General features: G+C 39.9%; 1 protein-coding gene across 1 annotated transcript in view; it reads left to right on the plus strand.

The window, feature by feature from the left end:
- The first annotated feature begins 2,598 nt into the window (after positions 1-2,598).
- runx1.L (RUNX family transcription factor 1 L homeolog) overlaps positions 2,599-21,449 on the plus strand; it is a 159,244-nt gene continuing 140,393 nt past the window's right edge. Inside the window, 2 exon segments of the mRNA NM_001086497.1 lie at positions 2,599-2,748; positions 2,986-3,098. Of these exon segments, the coding sequence (NP_001079966.1) occupies positions 3,041-3,098 (58 nt within the window). The 5' untranslated portion in view covers positions 2,599-2,748; positions 2,986-3,040.

Consider the following 21,449-nt stretch of genomic DNA (forward strand, 5'->3'; position numbering starts at 1 on the left):
TGGGCTTTTTACCGGTGTCCCGCCGGCCCCGTCCGACCCTTGTAGAAATTACCTTTTGTGAGTACAAAATGCCAAAATAATATCCTGCCATAGACAATACTGAGAATTGCCTCAGTTAAAACAGACGCAATGCCTTAGCAAAACCAAGTATTCCTATTGTCTATTTTGTAGCCATGACAAGTAGCTGCTACTAGTAGTTCGGTGCGTCTTCACCCTAAGAGAGCAAATAGGTATCCTTCCCAAATGTTCTGTGTCTCTGTGTATCTTCAACCTTAGATAAACTTGAAAGTCTGGTTTGAAAACCATTTAGGGTGAGACTTGGGGTAAACACGTATTTACTATGTTAGATCTTCTTGAAACTAGCAATGAGCAAAACTTTTCACCAGGTATGGGTAATTTTGTTTTTAGATTTTTGACTTCGATAAAATGCCCATAGACTCCAATGTTTTCTGAGAAAGTGGCCTGCAAAATGCTCCGCGTAAAAGGTCACCCCAAAAAAATCTACCAATGAGTTTTATGAAAATTCACATCAGACAGATTTGTTCATCACTACTTGGAACTATGGCTAAAAGGATGATAAAGCAATGCTTTCATATATCTATAGTCTTGTTATTAGTCAACGGGGGCCCTGACCAAAGGTTGGACCTTCAAGGTGACACTGATGACAATTGCTCTATTGGTACCCAACTTGTCCAGGCTGTGAAACACCACCAGGAGCAGGGCCAGATAATAATAATAATAATAATAATAAAGCACAGTGTCTATTCAAAATCAATCAGACTGGAACATGTGGTTAATAAGTCAACAATATTTATATTTTTAAGGGATTTCATTGTGAATCCCTAAACTTAATATTGGTTCATACATCTTACTCAGGTGCAGTCCCAGACTATCAGAATGAGCAGTTTCGACGTATGTATGTCTAGAGCCTTGACTGTAGGACTTGTTCAGTTCAAGTACCCCTTTGAGGCCTAACATTTGGCCAGGGCCCCTTTTAGCTCATAACAAGTACAAATATATAAGAATATTACTAAACTGGCCATTCAGCCATTATGCCAAGAATATCTAAGACAATAAAAAAGTGTTCCTCCCAAATATTGCTGGAATTGGCCTACAAGATGAGCTTCAGGAGAATCTAAGAGAGCAAAAGTGTTGGGGGACAGCCCACATTTTGGGAACCACTGGTCTGGATGGTGAAAGAAGAACTCTTTCTAATTTGTCCATATGATTTATGGGCACTGATAACTTTTATAGTATTCATTATAACATGAGATGCTGGTGCAGGGATGTGTTATGTGACACTGACGATGATTAGGAAGAGAGTGTTGAGGACAAGAAGCAGGAGGAGTCGGGGGTTATCCGTTCTGCACAGATGCACCCCAGTGTTCTGCAATATTAGGGTGAGTGTCACGTTCATCAGCTTTTGGCAGGACTTTGGAAGGTGGTCAAGCTTGAGCATTGACCAACAAAGCATAGTAGAGTACATAGGAACCTGTATGTTGAGGAATATAGTTGACATTGGGTATATATGTGTGTGTGTGTTTTTGCATATGTGTGCACCATGTGTTAATGTTAGGGATGCACCCCTGAACCAAATCCAAGCCCTAATTTGCATATGCAAATCAGGAAGGTGCAGGAAAATAGAGCTGCGGGTGGCTAAAAACTTTTTTACATTTTGTGACAAAAAATCAGATGATTTTAAGGATTCGGATTCAGTTCGCCCAGGAACAAGGATTCAGCTGAATCTTAATCCTGCTGAAAAAGGCAGAATCCTGGTGGAATACTGAACCAATTCCTGAATTCGATGCATCCCTAGTTTATATAAACCAGTGGCTCCAAAATTCATGGTTGCAGGTCGCCCAGCCCAAAGTCCCAGTTGGAGGTTGACTACCTATTTAACTGGATATACCTGAGACTGTAGTAGGGTGGTGAATATCACAGCCATGTTTATAGGCTAAGAGGGGTCACAACCATATTTTGGACAAAAACATTTTGACCTCTGATGTAATTGAGCCCATATTACATTTCCATATACGGTATGGAGCACTATCACCACAATCTCTTCCAAGACCAGACATCATTGACCATATATTTTTTGCCGTCCTAATCTTCTTTCTCCTGTGAGGGACCCTCCAACTCTCTCAGGTGCCATCACCAGTGACATCCCTGAAAGGAAATACAATCTTTTTATATATATTTGTTTGCATCCTCTCCAAAAACCTGGTCACCAAACAAAGCTATAAATTAAAGTCCTTTTATTCCTGACTAGGCTGAGCTGATGTGATGGATAATTGCATCCATATCTGCTTTCAGTCACCGTGCGGAATTGTGGCTTGCCTTCCATCCACGAGTTCTTCTGCATTACCCGGGACTATTTGCATAAGAAGGGACTGAGTCATAGTTCTTCCGTACAAGCCCTCTCTGTGCATCGTATTTTAGCTACAGCCAAGGGGAGGGCAGGTGGAGAGGAACCACTCGAAGAACTCTGAAAGGAAAGAAAGTCGTAGACATCACGTCACGTGATACCAACCAGCCAATAAGGGGAGACTGATAAAAAAGGGGAACAGTTACATTTTTTTTCTTCATATTTTGGGTTGTGTGCAAGACTTGTTTGGGCCTCATAAACAACCACAGAACCACAAGCTGAGCACAGACACTCGACAGTGGATCCGGGATATTGGTCAGCAGAAAGGGGCGAATCATTTTCGTTGACTGGAAATAAAAAAACCACAAGACTTTCATACATTGGTAAGCGGAATCCTAACCACAGCCAATCCACTCTATTTATTATTATAATTGTTATTATTAATATTGGGGTTTCTTATTTTACTTTTCCTTTTGCACCATTTTGAATTTTTCTTAAACTGCACGTTTTGATGCAGCAGGGAGCCGAGATAGGGAAAGTGCAAATCAGGGAGGATGGGTGCACTTTTGGGCAATTTTGGGCTTGCAAGCTTTAAATTTGAACAAAATTTTACTTTTCAGCTGATTTTTTAAAAAAAAACACTAAAACCCCAGGCAGGAAGTTGAAGCACACGCAATGGCCTCACATAGTGCCTTCCAGTCATTTCCTTTATACCCGCCGTGCTTCTTCAGAGGTGAGTTTTTATTCTCTTTTTTTTTTGTCGCATTATTTTGGGGGGAAATGGTAAGAATAAGTAAGTCACCATTAATGGTAGGGCAGTAGGAGGGGAGTATTGGTCCTGGGCTCTCAGTATTACAAAGGAAAATGTTGTTAAAACTATGCAATGACATATTATATTATGTGGTTATTTTTGCACTGTATATATATATATATATATATATATATATATATATATATATATATATATATATATATATATATATATATATATATATATATATATATATATTGTACAATATATAAACTGGGGCCCTTGATCTGTCACTCAGGTCCTGGCCAATGTTACTTCCCAATTATTTGTGACATGTTTATACTTTTTTTTGGGTTACTGGAGAAGCATTTCAAAACAAATTAACTTATTTAGTTGTGTTTTTGGTGGCTTTGGGTGGAATGGAATATATTTGTTTATTTAGTGACACTACTTGGAGCTGTCTGTGGGGGGTGCATGCAAAGGGGACCACCAAGCCCCCAATTCTGTTTGGGGCCCTGCAGATTGTTTGCAGAGAAAGAAGATGCAAAAGAAAACGTTTAGGTCTCTTCAGGCCTGTCCAACCCGCATTCTCCACCTGTTGCTGAATGGCAGTTGTCAATTAATGCTGGAAGTTGTAGTTGAAATGTGGCTGCAGGTTGAGTTATAAACAAACTAGACCTTCTGGCCAACACTAAGGACCGCCCTGAACTTATCTTCCAATGACAATACTAGCCTGCCAGAGTGCTGGGATTATTTTCAGCGTTTATTTAAGTTATGGCCTAAACCCTTACAGTCACCATTATGTTGGTTGCACTAATGACATACAGCAGCGGCTTGGGCCTTAGACACAAACCTCAAGTCCTGAAGTTCACCTTTAAATCAACATTTAGCAGCTTGTAGATGCTCTTCGTAGTCACAAGATTTGTTCCATGTCTAGTAACCCATAGCAACAAAACAATCAATTCTCCAATGAAACAAGCACCAAATGAAATGATGCCTGCTTATTGGTTCAAATAAATTACTAGATGTATTTAATGAATTACCCCCGATAAGAGTTAGATAGCTTTAAGAAGGGGTTGGATGGTGTTTAGCAAGTGAGGGAATACAGGGATATGGGAGATAGCTCATAGTACAAGTTGATCCAGGGACTGGTCCCATTGCCATTTTGGAGTCAGGAAGGAATTTTTTCCCCTTCTGAGGCAAATTGGAGAGGCTTCAGATGGGTTTTTTTGCCTTCCTCTGGATCAACTGGCAGTCAGGCAGGTTATATATAGACTTGAACTTGATGGGCGTGGGTCTTTTTTCAACTTAACTTACTATGTTACTATCTACAGCAGGGATCCCCAACCTTTTGAAACCGTGAGCAACATTCAGAAGTAAAAGGATTTGGGAGCAACACTAGCTTGAAAAATGTTCTTGGGGTGCCAAATAAGTGCTGTGATTGGCCATTTGGTAGCCCCTATGTGGATTGTCGCCCTACATTAAGGCTCTGTTTGGCAGTGCACCTGGTTTTTATGAAACTTGCCTCCAGGCCTGGAATTCAAAAAATAAGCACCTGCTTTGAGGCCACTGGGAGAAACATCCAAGGGGTTGGGGAGAAACATGTTGCTCATGAGCTACTGGTTGGGGATCACTGATCTACAGAGTTGTCCTTAATGCTGGTGGTGTAGAGGGCAAAATATTGCTCTCCTGATGTTATTATCCTGCAACTATGAAATTCTTTGTTGTCAGGGGATTCTGGGAACTGTAGTCCAACTATAGCTAGAGTTAATATTTTGGATAAATGTTACTGTTATTATTTATCCTGTTATTGTTGCAGCCCCTTCCCAAACCAAGTGAGATTTCTTCACCCACCCCCTTTATTCAGGGGGCACAGAGTTGTACCCTAGGCAGGGCCCCAGCCTCAGCACCCCATGCCGATGCCACTGACTTACAGCTTTAAACAGAATTCTATGGGTGAGGGTGCAGATGTGTTTTAAACCACAGAACAGATGTCAATTGATATTAAGAGGATAAATGTGTTAGTCAACAGTCATTCACACAAAGAGCCGGGTAGAGGAATGCAGTCAGCTGCCTGATAGTCACCCCAAGATGAATCATATCGTGAGAGCCCCACTGCTGCTGCTCAGCTCCCCTTGGCTCACACACTCACAAGCAGAAGGCACAAAAAGAATCCGAGTTGTTAACAGTTTCTTAGTTGCAAATAAAACGGCTTTTCCAGGCATTACTGGGGGATTTAGCACAACTGACTCATGCAGATTTGTATGACTCGCACATTCCTACAGTGGCCCGGAGAGAGGGGGCTCCCTCAGCTGTGCCAGAACAAGCAAAGCATATGGGCCCCGGCCAATCAGAAACGCTCATTGATTGGATGCTGTTTAGGCTGTGGCCCCTGAATGGGGAATAGAATTTGCCTGTGGTATTATAGCGAATGACATTGGCAGAGATGTATTGGCAGAGATGTATTGGCATAGAATTGAGCAGAATAAATTCGTCTGGCACAAATTTGCAGTGAATTTCCATGTTTCGCCGCCTGTGAATAAATTCACGAATCTCCTTGGGAAAATTTGCCGGCGTCTATTTGCGGATTTCACATTTTTTTCACAATATTTTAGAGTAAACTTTCAAATTTCACGATTGTTTTGTGAATCCGTTCAAATTTCACAATTTTTTTTCGTGAAAACATCCGGATTTCACGATTTTTTTTCACGAATTTGTCGGGAAATTCACCCATCACTAGTGAGCAGTGGTGGGACTACCGGGGGAGTGGTGCAGGGTGCAGGACCCACACTCCTCATGGTTTGCCAAAGACGCAGATAGGTGTAAATCTAGTGTAAGCATTGCATCTGGAGGGGGGTGTGGAACCTGCATTTGGGCTCCGTCAGTCATGGGTGTCCACAGAAGGGGGGTGAGAGGAGGCAGTTACCCCACCCTGACTTCTTTAGCTAGTTCCAAGAATGTAATAAAAGTTGCAAAGAGCAAAACAATTTGCACAAATAAGAATTAAAATTTGCGTTTCGCTATGTAATACTCTCATTTAAACTGGTATCACATTGCGAATTTTCATTGCGCATTGCCCACATTTAAGAAGTGCTGGAAGGTGTCGTAATCTTTTGGAGCGAACGTAACAACGTAAGAAGTTTTATGACATTCACTTCTCACTGGCGCAAACTAAAAAAAATCGCAAAAATCTTCTTCTTCACTAAACAGTTGCACAGTGAGTAGTGAGTAGGGATGCACAGAATCCAGGATTCGGTTTGGGATTCGGTCATTTTCAGCAGGATTCGGCAGAATTCTTCTGCCCGGCCGAACCGAATCCGAATCCTAATTTGCATATGCAAATTAGGGGCGGGAAGGCAAATCGTGTGCCTTTTTGTCACAAAACAAGGAATTAAAGGTGTTTTCCACTTCCGACCCCTAACTTGCATATGCAAATTAGGGTTCCGATTCGGTTCGGTATTCGGCCGAATCTTTCGCAAAGGATTTGGGTGTTCAGCCAAATCCAAACTAGTGGATTTGGTGCATCCCTAGTAATGAGAATTCAGTGACAATAGAAGTGCTTTGTGTGTATGGACATTGATACCACTGGGGTCTCCCAGCAACCACGCCCCCCCTCATTTTCGGCTATTGCCCTCTATTGCCAGAGTGCATCTAAATATTGTTTTTGGTTGGCGACCGCTACAGAGCAACAACTGCCCCCTAGGAAAGGAGACAGTTAGGGACGGAAAAGCTCAGATCCCAAAAAAAGGGGGGCGTTCTATTCAACCCAAATATAAAATGAATGTAAACTTCAGATCGTTCCTGCCAGCACTTTTGCAATTGATTTTTTCATTTGCTATATAAATGGGTTCAGATATATTTGCAGTTTTAGACTGCTGATTCCAGGCTTTTGGTTGAGCAGGGTAAAGTTACAGTCTGTATTGGTATCGGTAACCAGTTCCTATCAGACCCGAGTCCTGCTATGTTTTAAAACTGATTTACAACTGAAGAACAGGAAATACTATTTGCAGCTTGAATTGCCTTCCCCACAGTTTTACTGTAAGAAGCAGTAGATACAATATTATGGTCTGGACAGACCTATAAGTAAATTATGGGAGCAGCTTATTTAGCCTATTTGTTTAGACAGAACATTCCTTCTTCACCATATTTCTTTCCTAAACCAGTGTGTTCTCCGTAGCGTTCGGATGGAAGTTTTTAACATGAAAAATCAGTAGCTTTAACCCCTGTTTAGCTGCCAGTATACTGTGCCCTATGCAGTTTGACATGTCACTAATGAAGCAGCAATGGCCTTGATATGGGGGTGCTGTAAATTCTACTATAGGGCACTAAATGTTTAATTTGTTGTTTTTCATTCAGTGCAGATGTTTATTGGGTTAATACAGACTTTATACAGATGGAGCTCACATTGCCATTGGGCACACCTTGCATTACTTGTCATAGGTTCGGTGGGAAAAGTTGTAATGTTTTATTTAAACCAACTGACACAGAGGGTCTTTATGTGCCTTCCTCTGACAATGCTGCACCTTAGAGAGACTTGTGACTGGTTTCAAGAGAATAACAATGGGTAGAGCAGACCCTGTGGCTGCTGAGAAAACCCAAAGAAAACTAGGAGCTCTCTGACCAATGAGCAGATCCAGACCTCCCAACATTTTGGAAATAAAATAAGATGGACAAAAAGTTCCCGCGTGTAGTGTGGCAAAATATTTTTGACCACACCCATTTTTGTGCCACACCCCCTAATTACCATGTTCATTTTACAAAATTTGGCAGGTTGAGCATAGTTCTGTGTTTTTTTTTCAGTTATTACAGTTTTGCTAATGAAGGTGAATTGCCCTTTAATCTGTGAGTCTAATTTTTCCCAAGGGACCTGTTATCTTATATTGTTACAATATCTTGAAATTGTTACAAAAGTATCTTATACACAGCTGTGGCTGTTTTGGGCTCTCTGCCAAAAGAAAATTAAGTTAGAAACATTGTTTCTTTTTCTGTTTGTTCAGTGCAGAGAAAAATGGGACTTTCCAGAACAAATGAGGCACTGCGGGTTGAGCTGTCAAAAGAGACTGTCCCTCTAAAAACGGGACAGTTTTGAGCTATGCATATCTATGGGGCAGCTTTGGCCAGACTGAGTTGAACTGCCCCTGCAACTGCCACTGTAGTCATGCAAAAATACATCCAATTGTTGTGCGCACTTGCACACTATAATGCAGTGGCAATACCCCAATAGCCCGTTTAGTCCAAGAACGGCTAATGCTGGCCAAACACAGTTCAGTTAAACAAATTATATGTCCCAAAACCTATAATTGGTAAAAAAAATAAAAAAAAATTATTTAATATTACATCATGGCATATTAAAAATTAGAAAGTATGACCCACCTTACGCGTTTTGTACCCTATAGACATAAACACCTATGATTAAGTACCGGAGGGTACAAAACGCGTACGGTGGGTCATATGGGGTCAGTATGTACTAATTTTTAATATGCCATGATGCAATATTGAATAAAAAATTTGCATTTTTTTACCAATTTTGGGTTTTGGGACATATATTTTGTTTAATTGAAATATGGTGCAGAGGAACTGGGGCACATCCCTATTACCCTACTGCCACTGTTTAACTGACAGCCTAGACTCCCCCATCACTTCAAACACAGTTCAGGTTGTGCAATGTTCTACGAATCATTCAGTCCATAACAATCAGCAGAAGTTATCACAATGATGCTGCTTTTTGGCGTTAATATTACACAGAAAATATTATTGCAAACAATTATTGACTGCAAAAAATATATAATATTATCCTTGTGTTTATTAAGATTAAAAAACTTGTTTTTATATTATACATATTGGCAAAATCTATATCATCAATGACACATATTGGTGTAATACCCATAATGCACATTAAGAGGCGTATTTATTAAAATATTATTAAGATTTTTGTGATTTATTATACCATACCTCCCAACTGTCCCACTTTTCGTGGGACAGTCCTGATTTTGACAGCTCAACATGCAGTCCCAGATTAATACTGAAATGTACCGACTTTCTCTTTGATCTCCTGTACTGAACATCCAGAAAAAGATACATATTCGCGATTTTTTCGGCGAAAAGGGAAAAATTCGCCCATCACTATTCCAGTTAGTATTTTAAAATACAGTCTGAAAAGAAAAAGAATGAGAAGAAAATAAAAAAAATATATTCAAAAAAATTCTGTGGCATATTAAATGTTAAGTTGAAATACACATTCTTTTCTTTCTATATTAAACTGATTTTTTTACGTATAATTGTTGTTTTTATTTTTATGTATTTATATTATTTTTATGTTTCTTTAATAATTAATAGTATTATTTTTTATAATTTATACAATTAATTATAATAATAACTATACAATAATAATTATATAATATATATAATGTAATATATTATATAATAATTATAATAATTATATAATTAATCATATTGTTATTATTTTATAATTTATATAGCACTTTACATGAATTCATAACAAACTAGGGCACCATAATTAACAAAATGAGGGAACTTTGCTTTCAAATAAAAATATATGGCCCATTGCAAAAAAAAAAGAAAGAAATGCAAAAAATTAAGACAAAGTGTGAAAGAATGTAATTCTACAGCTAGTTAAAGTGAATCTTATTCTTTTTTAAATTCTTTATATTATGTTGTTTTCATTTCTATAGTACCATTGAATCCCTTTACCGTGATTTATAAAAAGCAGTTCTCTTACAAAGTATTAAACAAACCAGGAAATAAATAAATACATTTTGTTTAATATTTTTTATTATTTTTTTAAATAAAAAATATATGGCTCATTAAAATTAAAATTAAACATAAAATGCAGAAGAATACTTAAAAAAATGGAAGTTCCTTTTATATTGACAGTCCTAATTCATTACATTTCACAAAATAAAAGAATTTACTACTAAAAAAAGTCACAGTCAAAATAAACATCATGGCCAGAGTCTGTCTCAGAGGGTCAGAGGTTAAAAGGCCAATGAATAGGCTGAATTCTATTATCTAATATCTGAACAGGGAACCTCAATGGGAACAACACTGCTCCTTTTACTTTGGTGCAAGAATAACAGGAGACGGATTGTTCTTTCCCATAATATTCAGCTTGTTGTTTACCCAGACTACCCACCATGGCCTCTCCAGCCAATGAAATTTATGGCAGGTGAAACTGCGAGTTTGGAGGAAAAAACAGAAAGTTCTGTACTTTGGGCTTTACTTTATCAGCCTGTACACTTGTCACAAAAGGAAATCCATTCCCCTTTTTTTAACCCGATAACTTGAAAATTTAAGAAAACACCAGGCGCTTCTTCCAGCATGTTTTGAACGTTGTCAAAGGCTGTGACATATGAATGCATTGCGGTGTACCACAAGAGGTCTGGGACTCTATCGGAGCAAGCCATGCCCTCCTCTGCTTTTGTTCAACTATTTTCTCCTATCCAGTGTCAACACGCTATAATGTTTCAATGCTCGGCAATAACATAGAGCGTTTCCCCCATCAAAACACAGAGAACAGTCTGCAGTCAGTTTTATTACTGAAGGGTTGTAATGGAAAAAACATGATGTGATACCCATGGAAAACAATAAAGAAATACCAGCTACTAACTACTGCACTGGGATTTTAGCTGGGCACTATCTTTAAGGAGTATTTTTCCCTTGTTTGTGTTGTTTTCCACATTCCAGAAAAATACAGGGAGATTCATTGACTTCTGATAAATTTGGCCTACCTGGAGTCCACCTTAGAACCTCCCCTGCTGATTGTCTTGCTCTGCCTCCCTATGCTTAACTGAAAATCCTGTCCTAATTAGATAAAATATTTCCAAAAGTAAGCGATGAGCTGGAGTATCATCAGGCGACAGTTGAGGTCCCCAGGCACAAGGGCCCACCAAAATTTTTCCCATTATCCTAGTGGGGCAGTCTGACCCTGGGTCTTAATATGTTGCGTGAATGACACCTAGTAGTTCCCAAACTTTGGGGCTAGACCCAATGGGGGGATGGGGATTGGAGCTTTGGTAGGAGTCACCCAGCCTGAAGGCCAGTTAGGGTGAGAATTGGGGTGAAATGGTCTCATGATACACCTAAATGTCCCGCTTGAAGCTCAGTAAGGGTGGGATTTGTGGTGAATATGTATTTACTCTCTTTGATATAATTAAAACTGTGAGTAACCGATACATCTTTATTAGCGATGAGCAAATCTGACCCGAAAATTTCGCGAAACTTCGCAAAAAATGAAGAAAAGGTGAAAAGTTTGCTAAACTCATTAAAGTCAAATAATTTTGAGGAGCAATAATTTTGACACCCACCGATTTTTAGGATGCAGCTCATTTTTTCCATGGCGAAAACGTTAGCACCGCAAATCCATGCCTGGCGAAAATATTCTCCCATCACTAATCTTTATTTTCCTATATCTATACACATTTAATGAGTGAAAGGGGACCCTGACCAAAAATTGGACCTTCAAGGGTGACCCTGGCCAAAGATTGGACCTTCAAGGGGACCCAGGCCAAAATAGCCAAAAAATAGAGTGAGCAGTGTGACATTGATAGCTATGTTGTATTAGACTGGCAGGATGTTCTTTGTTGTTTGACAGCATCTGATGAGCTGTAGGCTGGACAGACCTAGTTATGATGGGACGCCAATAAGTCCCAGGCCCCACCACATCTAAAGAAAGCCCTGAGAGAAAGGACACTTGTGAGCATTTGTGTTTCTCCTGGTGCTTCTTAAGGAAAGAACCCGTTCATTATATGATGTGGTCAAAATCAATTCACATGAAGGCTATCTAGTGAATATTCAGATATTGTGTGCCATAATGAGCTTCTGTGTTACACGTTCTTCCTCCATAAACTTGAAGGCCTTCTGGTAAGAGAACATGCTGTTGTTTTTAGAATAGGTCTGTTTTATTTTCATGTTCATCTTGTACTTATTATACAAGCGGTAACGGCAATAAAACACATTCATAAAATATGTGCGGTAATGGAGAATCCCCACTAATCCTTAGTGGCTCCAGCTTCTGGACACAGAGAGCAACCCAGAACCTTCCAGCCTTGTGAACAATAGAGACTCAGAGGGAGACAAACAGTCAGTCAGAATGGACATCGGAGCTACAAAGTATCTTGTATTAAGAAAACAGGGTGAAACGCCAAGGGGCCAAACATTAGTTTCCCACTAACCACACACTGGTCATACACAGTGGAGCATCAGAAACTCTCCGTGTGGCAAAAGACTGTGGCAGAAGGGGGGGGGGGAATTGAAATACAAGTCTTTTTTTGTTTTGTTACTAGAGAATTTAGCTGTGTTAGATCTTTATTACATTCCTTCCGTAAAACTGAGGGAACTTCTCGTAACACCGCCAGGCGTGTTTGTTTTTCTTCTTATTCCTGATCATAGACGTCCATGTAGCGCCTACATAACAACACAGCGCAGCTTTCAGCTCGGAGAGACATTTAATACTTTAGAATTCACTAGGGATCTGCAATGGGCACGGTTATGTTGTCCTTTCCTTAAATGCTATATTTAGTGCCTTATTATTACTTTCATAAATGGGGAATTTCTCATAGAAAATACAAGCTTACAGTAGCCCTCTCATGATTGCAAAACTTTGTATATGTACAGGTATGGGACCTGTTATCCAGAATGCTCGGGACCTGGGGTTTTGCAGATAATGAATCTTTCCGTAATTGGGATCTTCATACCTTAATTCTACTAATTATATCTTAGTTTGGATCAAAAACAAGGTACTGCTTTATTATTACAGAGAAAAAGGAAATCATTTTTAAAAATTTGAACTATTTGGATAAAATAGAGTCGATTGGAGAGATCCTTTCCGTTATTTGGAGCTCTCTGGATAAAGGGTTTTCAGATAATGGATCCCCTACCTGTATAAATATGTAAGTGGTACACTACATTCAAAACTTTTTTTCTGGTTTCAATGAATTACCAACTCCTTTACAAAAGAGCATAACTGAATCGGAATTCTAATTTGCATAATTGAATGTGGATAAAAAAAACCTGGCACCACCAAAAATGCACGTTAGCTTTGGAAACCCAGTCCTTTAGAATCCTGGTACTTTAACATTGTTCCAGGATTTGGGGCACCCCCTCATGGCTCTCTGGTCGATCGTGCCTATCTATTATCTATCTATGATCTATCAATCTTCTATCATCTATCTATCTATCTATCTATCATCTATCTATCTACAGTATCTATCTATCTATCTATCTATCTATCTATCTATCCATCTATCATCTATCTATCTATTATCTATCTATGATCTATCAATCTTCTATCATCTATCATCTATCTATCAATATCTATTTTTGCCATCTATCTATATAAAATGTAAACAAATATATAAAAATATCTATCCACTCATCAATCTAAAGGGATAGAGTTGGAGAAAATGGAGAGATAAATCAATATAGATTGACATTTACATGGTAGAATCTCCTATTTTAGGCTAAGTGCACACATGGTATATATCTATCATCTATCTATCTATTGTCTATATATCTATATCTGTCATCTATCAACCAATCATCTATCAATCATCTATCAATCATCTATCAATCATCTATCAATCATCTATCTATGATCTATCAATCTTCTACCGTCTATCTATCTATCATCTATCTATCTATCATCTATCTATCTATTTAGGCTAAGTGCACAAATGGTAGAAACACAAGTGCCCACTCAATACTGCCTCTGCCTCCTGGTGTTCATTTTACCTACCTATCCCTGTGCCCACGGGGTGAAATTTGTCTGGTACAAAGCACCAATACATGTGTACCCTCTTAGCCTCAGGATTAATGGTTGGCATTTATTGGATCTATATAACATGCTGTTGTTTTTAATACCTGCTCAAAATAATATCACATTTATTGATCAGTTAAACACGAAATGAAGCAAAATTAAATTTAAATAAAGTGAGAGAAAAGCTTATGAGTCCATGGAAAAGAATCACCTTTGTGTTAGATATAAGTGGGATTAAGGGGCGTCACTAGTATTCACAATTTATGTTTATACTATAGATGTTCCCGCAGTGCAGAGCTACTTAGTGCTTATCTCTTTTTTGGACTTTTCAAGTGTGAAAAATGAAGACATCTTTGTATGTACAAGTGTGAAAATGTTGCTACTCGGAATACTAAGAATATATCACAAGTTTTTTTGCCCACCTCAAATATTTATGTCAAATTGCCAACATACCTCTAAGCCACCTCTCTGTGGACAGTGGCGAAAATTTCCACCATCTTCATACAGAACAGCTCCTGGTGTTCGCTCTGAAAAATTGCTCCCTGCCCTGCCGCCTACAATAAGATTTATTGTGTCTCCGGCACCCCCCCCCCCCACAGTATTTACACCGCCGTCTGTGATCTGAGCAGGTCTGGAAAATTGCACCATAGATTGATCTTTAGAGTATGTTTTACCATCCAGAAACCCATTTTCTATCCAGAAATCCGTTATCCAGAAAGCTCTGAATTACGGAAAGGCCGTCTACCATAGACTTTTACCCAAATAATCCAAATGTTTAAAAACGATTTCCTTTTTCTCTGTAATAATAAAACAGTAGCTTGTACGTGATCCAAGCTAAGATCTGTATAATAGCTCCCATACCTGTATTGGATCCATAATCTACAAACCTGCTATCCAAAATGCTACAAATTACAGGAAGGCCATCTCCCATAGGCTCCATTCTATCCAAATAATCCAAATTTTTAAAAATGATTTCCTTTTTCTCTGTAATAATAAAACAGTAGCTTGTACTTGATCCCAACTAAGATATAATTAATCCTTATTGGAAGCAAAACCAGCCTGTTGGGTTTATTTAACGTTTACATGATTTTCTAGTAGACTTAAGGTATGAAGATCCAAATTACAAAAAGATCAGTTATCCGGAAAACCTCAGGTTCCAAGCATTCTGGATAACAGGTTCCATTCCTGTATTGCCAGTGGAGGGGCATTTTCGAGAGATTTGTCTCCCGCAGTAACGCAAATTTATTGCAATCAGCAAATCTCCCTGTTGCCCATTACCTTTATATTTTGAGGTTTGGATGAAACTGGGTCAATACTGGAGCATTTATCCCTCCCACACTTAGGGCTAGTCCACACGGGGAGATCGGCAGGCGTTTGCGGTCGCGGCGACAAAGCGCCGCGCCAGTCGCCGCGACCGGCGCAGGCGACAGTTTTGTATGGGCGCCTATGTAAAAACGCCTGTGCTAACCACACCAGGCGATGCGCTTTTCAAAAGTCGCCTGAAAAAGCCTGGCGAGGCATTTTCAGGCGACTGTTGAAAAGCGCATCGCCTCGTGTGGTTAGCACAGGCGTTTTTACATAGGCGCCCATACAAAACTGTCGCCTGCGCCGGTCGCGGCGACTGGCGCTGCGCTTTGTCGCCGCGACCGCAAACGCCTGCCGATCTCCCCGTGTGGAATAGCCCTTAGAGCTAAAGGAGACAACAAAGCAGCAGTGCTGTAAATGTAAATGAGTCTTTCAGATAAAGGCTAAAGGCACCCAAGGGCTGATAAAAGTTGCCGACAGGCCAAGTCGGCAGCTTATTGGCCCGAAAGTCGGCCAGATCTCGATCGGGCAGGTTAAAAAATCCCGTTGTATTGCGGCCGCATCTGTGCATGTATGCGCTCCCGTATCGGATGCATTATGATTCGATCGTTGGGCCCTTGGGCCCACGATCGGATCAGCCCGATATCGGCCACTTCAATGTGGGCATATCGGGGAGAGATCTGCTCGTTTGGTGGATTTCTTACTCTATGGCCACCTTAAATAATCCTGCTCTGCTTTTGATGATTCAAGTGATTCTAGACTCGCTGCCAGAAAGCGCGGCAGCACTGCTGTTGTTTGAAAGTCAGTAGAAACAGCGAATAGCAGTAAATACTCTTCTCCAATGAAAGTGCTGCACTGATTATAACATTTTGCAAAAGTAAAGTTAATAATTGTTTTTTTGCCCATAATTCCCTATTTATCCAGTATCACACACACACAGTAATTACACCCGGCAGCTTTGCATGGCTGTTCTAGAGCTTGCGCCCGTCTCACAAAGAAATCGCTGCTTTTGCCAAGCTGAACTCCGGTCTCTCGTCATTAGCCCAATTAGCTTTCCAGCCTTCACAATCAGCACAGCAAACACCTAATTAGCAGCAATTTAATAGACGGTGAAGTTAATTACTTGCAAACATCTCGCTCCTTTTGCACATTCAATGGATTGTTTCACCACAAGTTGCTTCCTCCCATCTCACCATTAGCCGCTGCTGCCATTCAATAAACATTCCATTGTGTGCCATTATTTGGGCTTCACCCTCTCTGCTTATTGGAACCCTCTCCTGCATCCTCATTACTTGCCCTTTACTTTCTCCCCATCTCTGCTCATACCTTCCCTTTCTCCCAGTTTTAAGCCATCTGTGGGCCCAACACTTTAATAAAGAATAAACTCAATATTCAAATAATAATTTTATTCATTTACAGTCCTGACAGCTAATTAATCAGTTTGCAGTTCTAGCCTTTAGCCACCAGTATATTAAAAGAGATAATGTACCCCGTACTCTAAACCAGTGCTGTCCAACTTCTGTGATACCGAGGCCGGAATCAGTGATGTAACTAGATGTTACTGGGCTCCACAGCAATCATTTTAGGGCCCTCAGCATATCCAAAGGTTGAAACTGTATATGAATTAGAGCCTCGTGCGGCCCCCTATACCTCCTGGGCCCCCTGCAGCTGCAGGGTCTGCTTCCTCTGTAGTTACACCCCTGGCCGGAATTGTCTTGGCCTACATGGTGGAGGGCTGATAACAGAAGGCTTAAGATATTAGAAGTCACTGAGGGGTTCTGTGACCATATAAAGGCACAAGGCTGCAGGCTGATTATTACAGGGAACTCTGAGTATCACTCATGTATTATAAGGGATAATGTACCCCCTACTGTAAATGATAAGGATATTAGAAGTCACTGAGGGGTTCTGTGACCATATAAAGGCACAAGGCTGCAGGCTGAGTTATACAGGGAAATCTGAGTATCACTCATGTATTATAAGGGATAATGTACCCCCTACTGTAAATGATAAGGATATTAGAAGTCACTGAGGAGTTGTTCTGTGACCATATAAAGGCACAAGGCTGCAGGCTGAGTTATACAGGGAACTATCAGTATCACTCATGTATTATAAGGGATAATGTACCCCCTACTGTAAATGATAAGGATATTAGAAATCACTGAGGGGTTCTGTGACCATATAAAGGCACAAGGCTGCAGGCTGAGTTATACAGGGAACTCGGAGTATCACTCATGTATTATAAGGGATAATGTACCCCCTACTGTAAATGATAAGGATATTAGAAGTCACTGAGGGGTCCAGTAACCATATAAAGGCACAAGGCTGCAGGCTGAGTTATACAGGGAACTCTGAGTATCACTCATGTATTATAAGGGATAATGTACCCCCTACTGTAAATTATGAAGATGATGACCCCTCACAATGATGAAGAGGAGTTTGGCATCTTATTTCTCTGAACCTTAAAAACCATTTTATATAAATTATTATACAAAATGTTGCTAGTATTTAATTATATAACTTAATAGAATGGCTTGGCTTGGGCATGGCTCCTAGGAGGCGTAACCTGACCCAGTCTTTAGCCATGAGCAGTAGTAAAGCTGATCTCTCACATGAAGGTGTCCTGTTTGTTAGGAGCAAGTGACAGTTAAAGAATGTGTTGCAAGAGAAGGGAAACCGCAGGGCTGCAGCTCTCTGATAACAACTCTCTCAGCACCAGTTCCGTCCTTGTTATAAAAAGAGATGGGAAAACACACACAGAGGTGTCGGCCCTTCTTTCCTGTTCTCAGCAAATGCGAGAGCTCTGACTCCCAGGCGCCCCATTTCAGTTAGTCCTTCACATGTGTGTGTTCTGCAGTGACTGGCACCGCTCGCTTCAGCCGGGTACAGAGTATGGCACGTAGGCAGCGGGGAGGTGAAGGAACATCACTGTGCCTTATAGTCATTATAATGAACGATGGTCTCATAAAAATATATATATTTAATACACAAGAGCCATGAATATCCTGTAGATTTTAGCCTTATAAACGGTGCTTAGTGATGTCATCGGTTATAATCAGAGCTTAGTGATGTCATTTCTGTCACACAACTCAATAAAACTTGTGTATTATAATAAATAAAGTGCCCTCTGTGGCAAAATATGAGGATATTAGACGTCACCCCGGAGTTCCATGACCTGTATAAAAACACTCAGCCTTCAGCCTCTTGTATTTATATGGTCATGAAACTCCTCGGTAACTTGTAATATCCTTATATTTTACAAAAGGGGGTACTTTATTTACTATATATTGAATTGTTTGTAGTAAAGAGGTGGTTCGCCTTTAATTTAACTTTTAGTACAGTATGAAATAGATTGGCTAATTCTAAGTAACTTTGCAACTCGATTTCATTTTTTCTTTTTTTTATAATTTTTTAATTATTTGCCTTCTTCTTCTGACTCTCTCTAGCTTTGAAATGGGTGTAAGGCTACAAATTTATTGTTATTGCTACTTTTTATTACTCCTCCTTCTTGTTCAGGCCTCTCCTATTCATATTCCAGTCTCTTACTTTGGTACTTTGTACCCTAGCAACCAAACTGCTGAAATTGCAAACTGGAGAGCTGCTAAATATAAAGCTTAATAACACTAAAACCTCAAATAATAAAAAATGAAAACCAATTGCAATTTGAGTAAGAATATCACTCTCTACATCATATTAAAAGTTAAATTACAGATGAACAACCCCTTTAAGTGGAATCTATTGCCTGCTTATAAGTGTGGGATGTTCAGATAAAGGTGCATCCCAGCCATTGCTATTTTGTATATTTGCAGAGGCAACCACTAGGGGGCATATATGTATCAAAGGGCTAAAATAGAGCTCAGCACAATTTATCAAAGGCAACCACACCAGCATTCTGTTTTCTTGTATAGGATGTACTGGACCTGCCTATATGATCCAACTACCAATCACAAGGGGCAATGCTTGATTACATGGGAGATGTAATAAGAATGGAAACCAATCCCAAGCCTTCCTGAGAGATAGAAACTAAAAAAACGTTGCCACTTTGCACTACAACACCCAGAATCCCTTGTCAACCAAAGGCCGCATTGGGTTTGCAACCCCCTGCTCCCACCCTTACATAGGACATCCCTGAGCATTATGGAATATAAGCTGACGCCCTTCCTGGGTTCAAAGAAAGTAAAATGTGCTCTTGTGCAGTAGAGGTTTAAAGGCCACAATCATTTTCCATTTGTGAGTTATAATAAATCCAATTTCCCAGGGACCTGTGCAATGATAACATTATTCACTGTCGAGCGAAAGGAGTTGAATTCTAGTGAAACAGCAGGCGCTGCTGGTGTGCCGGGCAGTCGATACAATACAAACATTTTATGACTTGTGGGAAGTGAAAAAACAGAAAGCCACACGCACACCACTGATCCTACCACAATCTCTTCCCACTGCTGATAGGGCAACACGTACAGTATGTAAATGAGCTTGCACACTCGGCTGGTGCTGACCTCAACATTAACACAGTCACACTCAATTACTACTCGTAGTAGTTAGTGCTGGTACCAACGACTGAACAGACTGTGCCCAATGGGTCAGCCAACTGAACCAGAGATCTTGGCACCTTTAATCTCCTCCACTAAAGGGTGGGGTACAAAGTGCATTTAGCCCTGTACTATGTAACAGAGATTATATATTTTGAATATATGTATTAGGAGTGTGCAACCTGCGCTCATTGGCAACCTGCGCTGCATCTGGCCCTAATGCATGTTCTAATTCTCTTGATTGGTTACAAATTGCTTTAAGCTGGTCATAGACGCAAAGATCCTATCGTACGAATCGACGATTTTCGGCCCGTGTGTGGAGAGTCCCGACATTTTTCGGCCGGCGGAGATCAGTCGTTTGGTCGATCGAACAGGTTTCATTTGGTCCCGACTGTGCCGCCGGAGCCCATTGAGCTCTCATCGCAATCCGATCGTTCGGCCATAGGGCTGAACGTTCAGATTACCCCCAATATAGCCATCCCCGTTAGTGGCATATCAGGGAAAGATCGACTCATTTGGCAATGTCGCCAAACGAGCGGATATTTGCGTCTATGGCCACTTTTAGGCCTACAAAATGTCCAATGATTTATCCTCCCCAACCAAAGGTGCAGTCTAATAGAGCTTGCACTCTTGTTGGGGGTAACTGTAGCTTTTTAAAAAAAATGCCCCCAGCCAGTACCAGGAGAGAGCTCCAAATGCGAGCTCCCATGTCGGTCAGATCGCGTAACTCGCTTATGACATGACGCTTATGCAAATAATAAGCAAGTTGCGACATTCTCTTATTATACGCATGTATGTGCCCCAACATAGTTGCTCGCACTGGGAGCTCCCGCACGCTACGGGTGTCCTAGCACTGGCAAGGGTAATTTTTTTTAAATAAAAACTACTGTTACCCCCAACCGGAATACAGGCTCTTTTAGCCTGTCCCTTTGGTTGGGGATAATATTTTTTGGCAACAGGTGCCCTTTAACTGATATAGAGAGTGATATTTTGAGACAATTTGCAATTGGTTTTTAATGTGTATAATTTGTGGGTTTTAAGTTATTTAGCTTTTTATTCAGCAGCTCTCCAGTTTGCAATTTCAGCAATCTATTTGCTAAGGAACTAACTGCCCTAGCAACCATGAGTTGACTTGATAGAGAGTGATATTTTGAGACAATTTGACATTGGTTTTTAATGTGTATAATTTGTGGTTTTTGAGTTATTTAGCTTTTTATTCAGCAGCTCTCCGGTTTGCAATTTCAGCAATCTGGTTGGTAGAGTCCAAATTATCCTAGCATCCATTGGTAGACTTGAAGAGGCGAATGGCTATGAATAGGAGAGGGCCTGAATAAAGAGATGAGTAATAAAAAGTCGTAGCAAAATATTGGTAGCCTTACCTAGCATTTGTTTTTTTAGATGGGGATCCCTATTTGAAAGCTGGATAGAGTCTGAAGAAGAAGACAAATAATTAAAAAATGATAAAAATTAAATTAAATAATAAAAACCAATGCATTCATCAGTTACTTAGAATTGGTTGTTCTATAACATACTAAAAGTTAACTTAAAGGGGAATCATCCCTTTAAAGGACCAGCAAAGTAATTTTTTTTTTAAAAAAATTAGTTTGTATAGAATGAAAAAAAAACACCAAGCCATATGTAACATGTAAAATCGTAAAGTCTTTATTAAAAAATAACTTACAGAAACTCCACTTGCGCTCCTCTTCAGAAAAGGCAATACGGCGA

Source organism: Xenopus laevis, chromosome 2L (genome assembly GCF_017654675.1).
Source record: "Xenopus laevis strain J_2021 chromosome 2L, Xenopus_laevis_v10.1, whole genome shotgun sequence".
NCBI lineage: Eukaryota > Metazoa > Chordata > Amphibia > Anura > Pipidae > Xenopus > Xenopus laevis.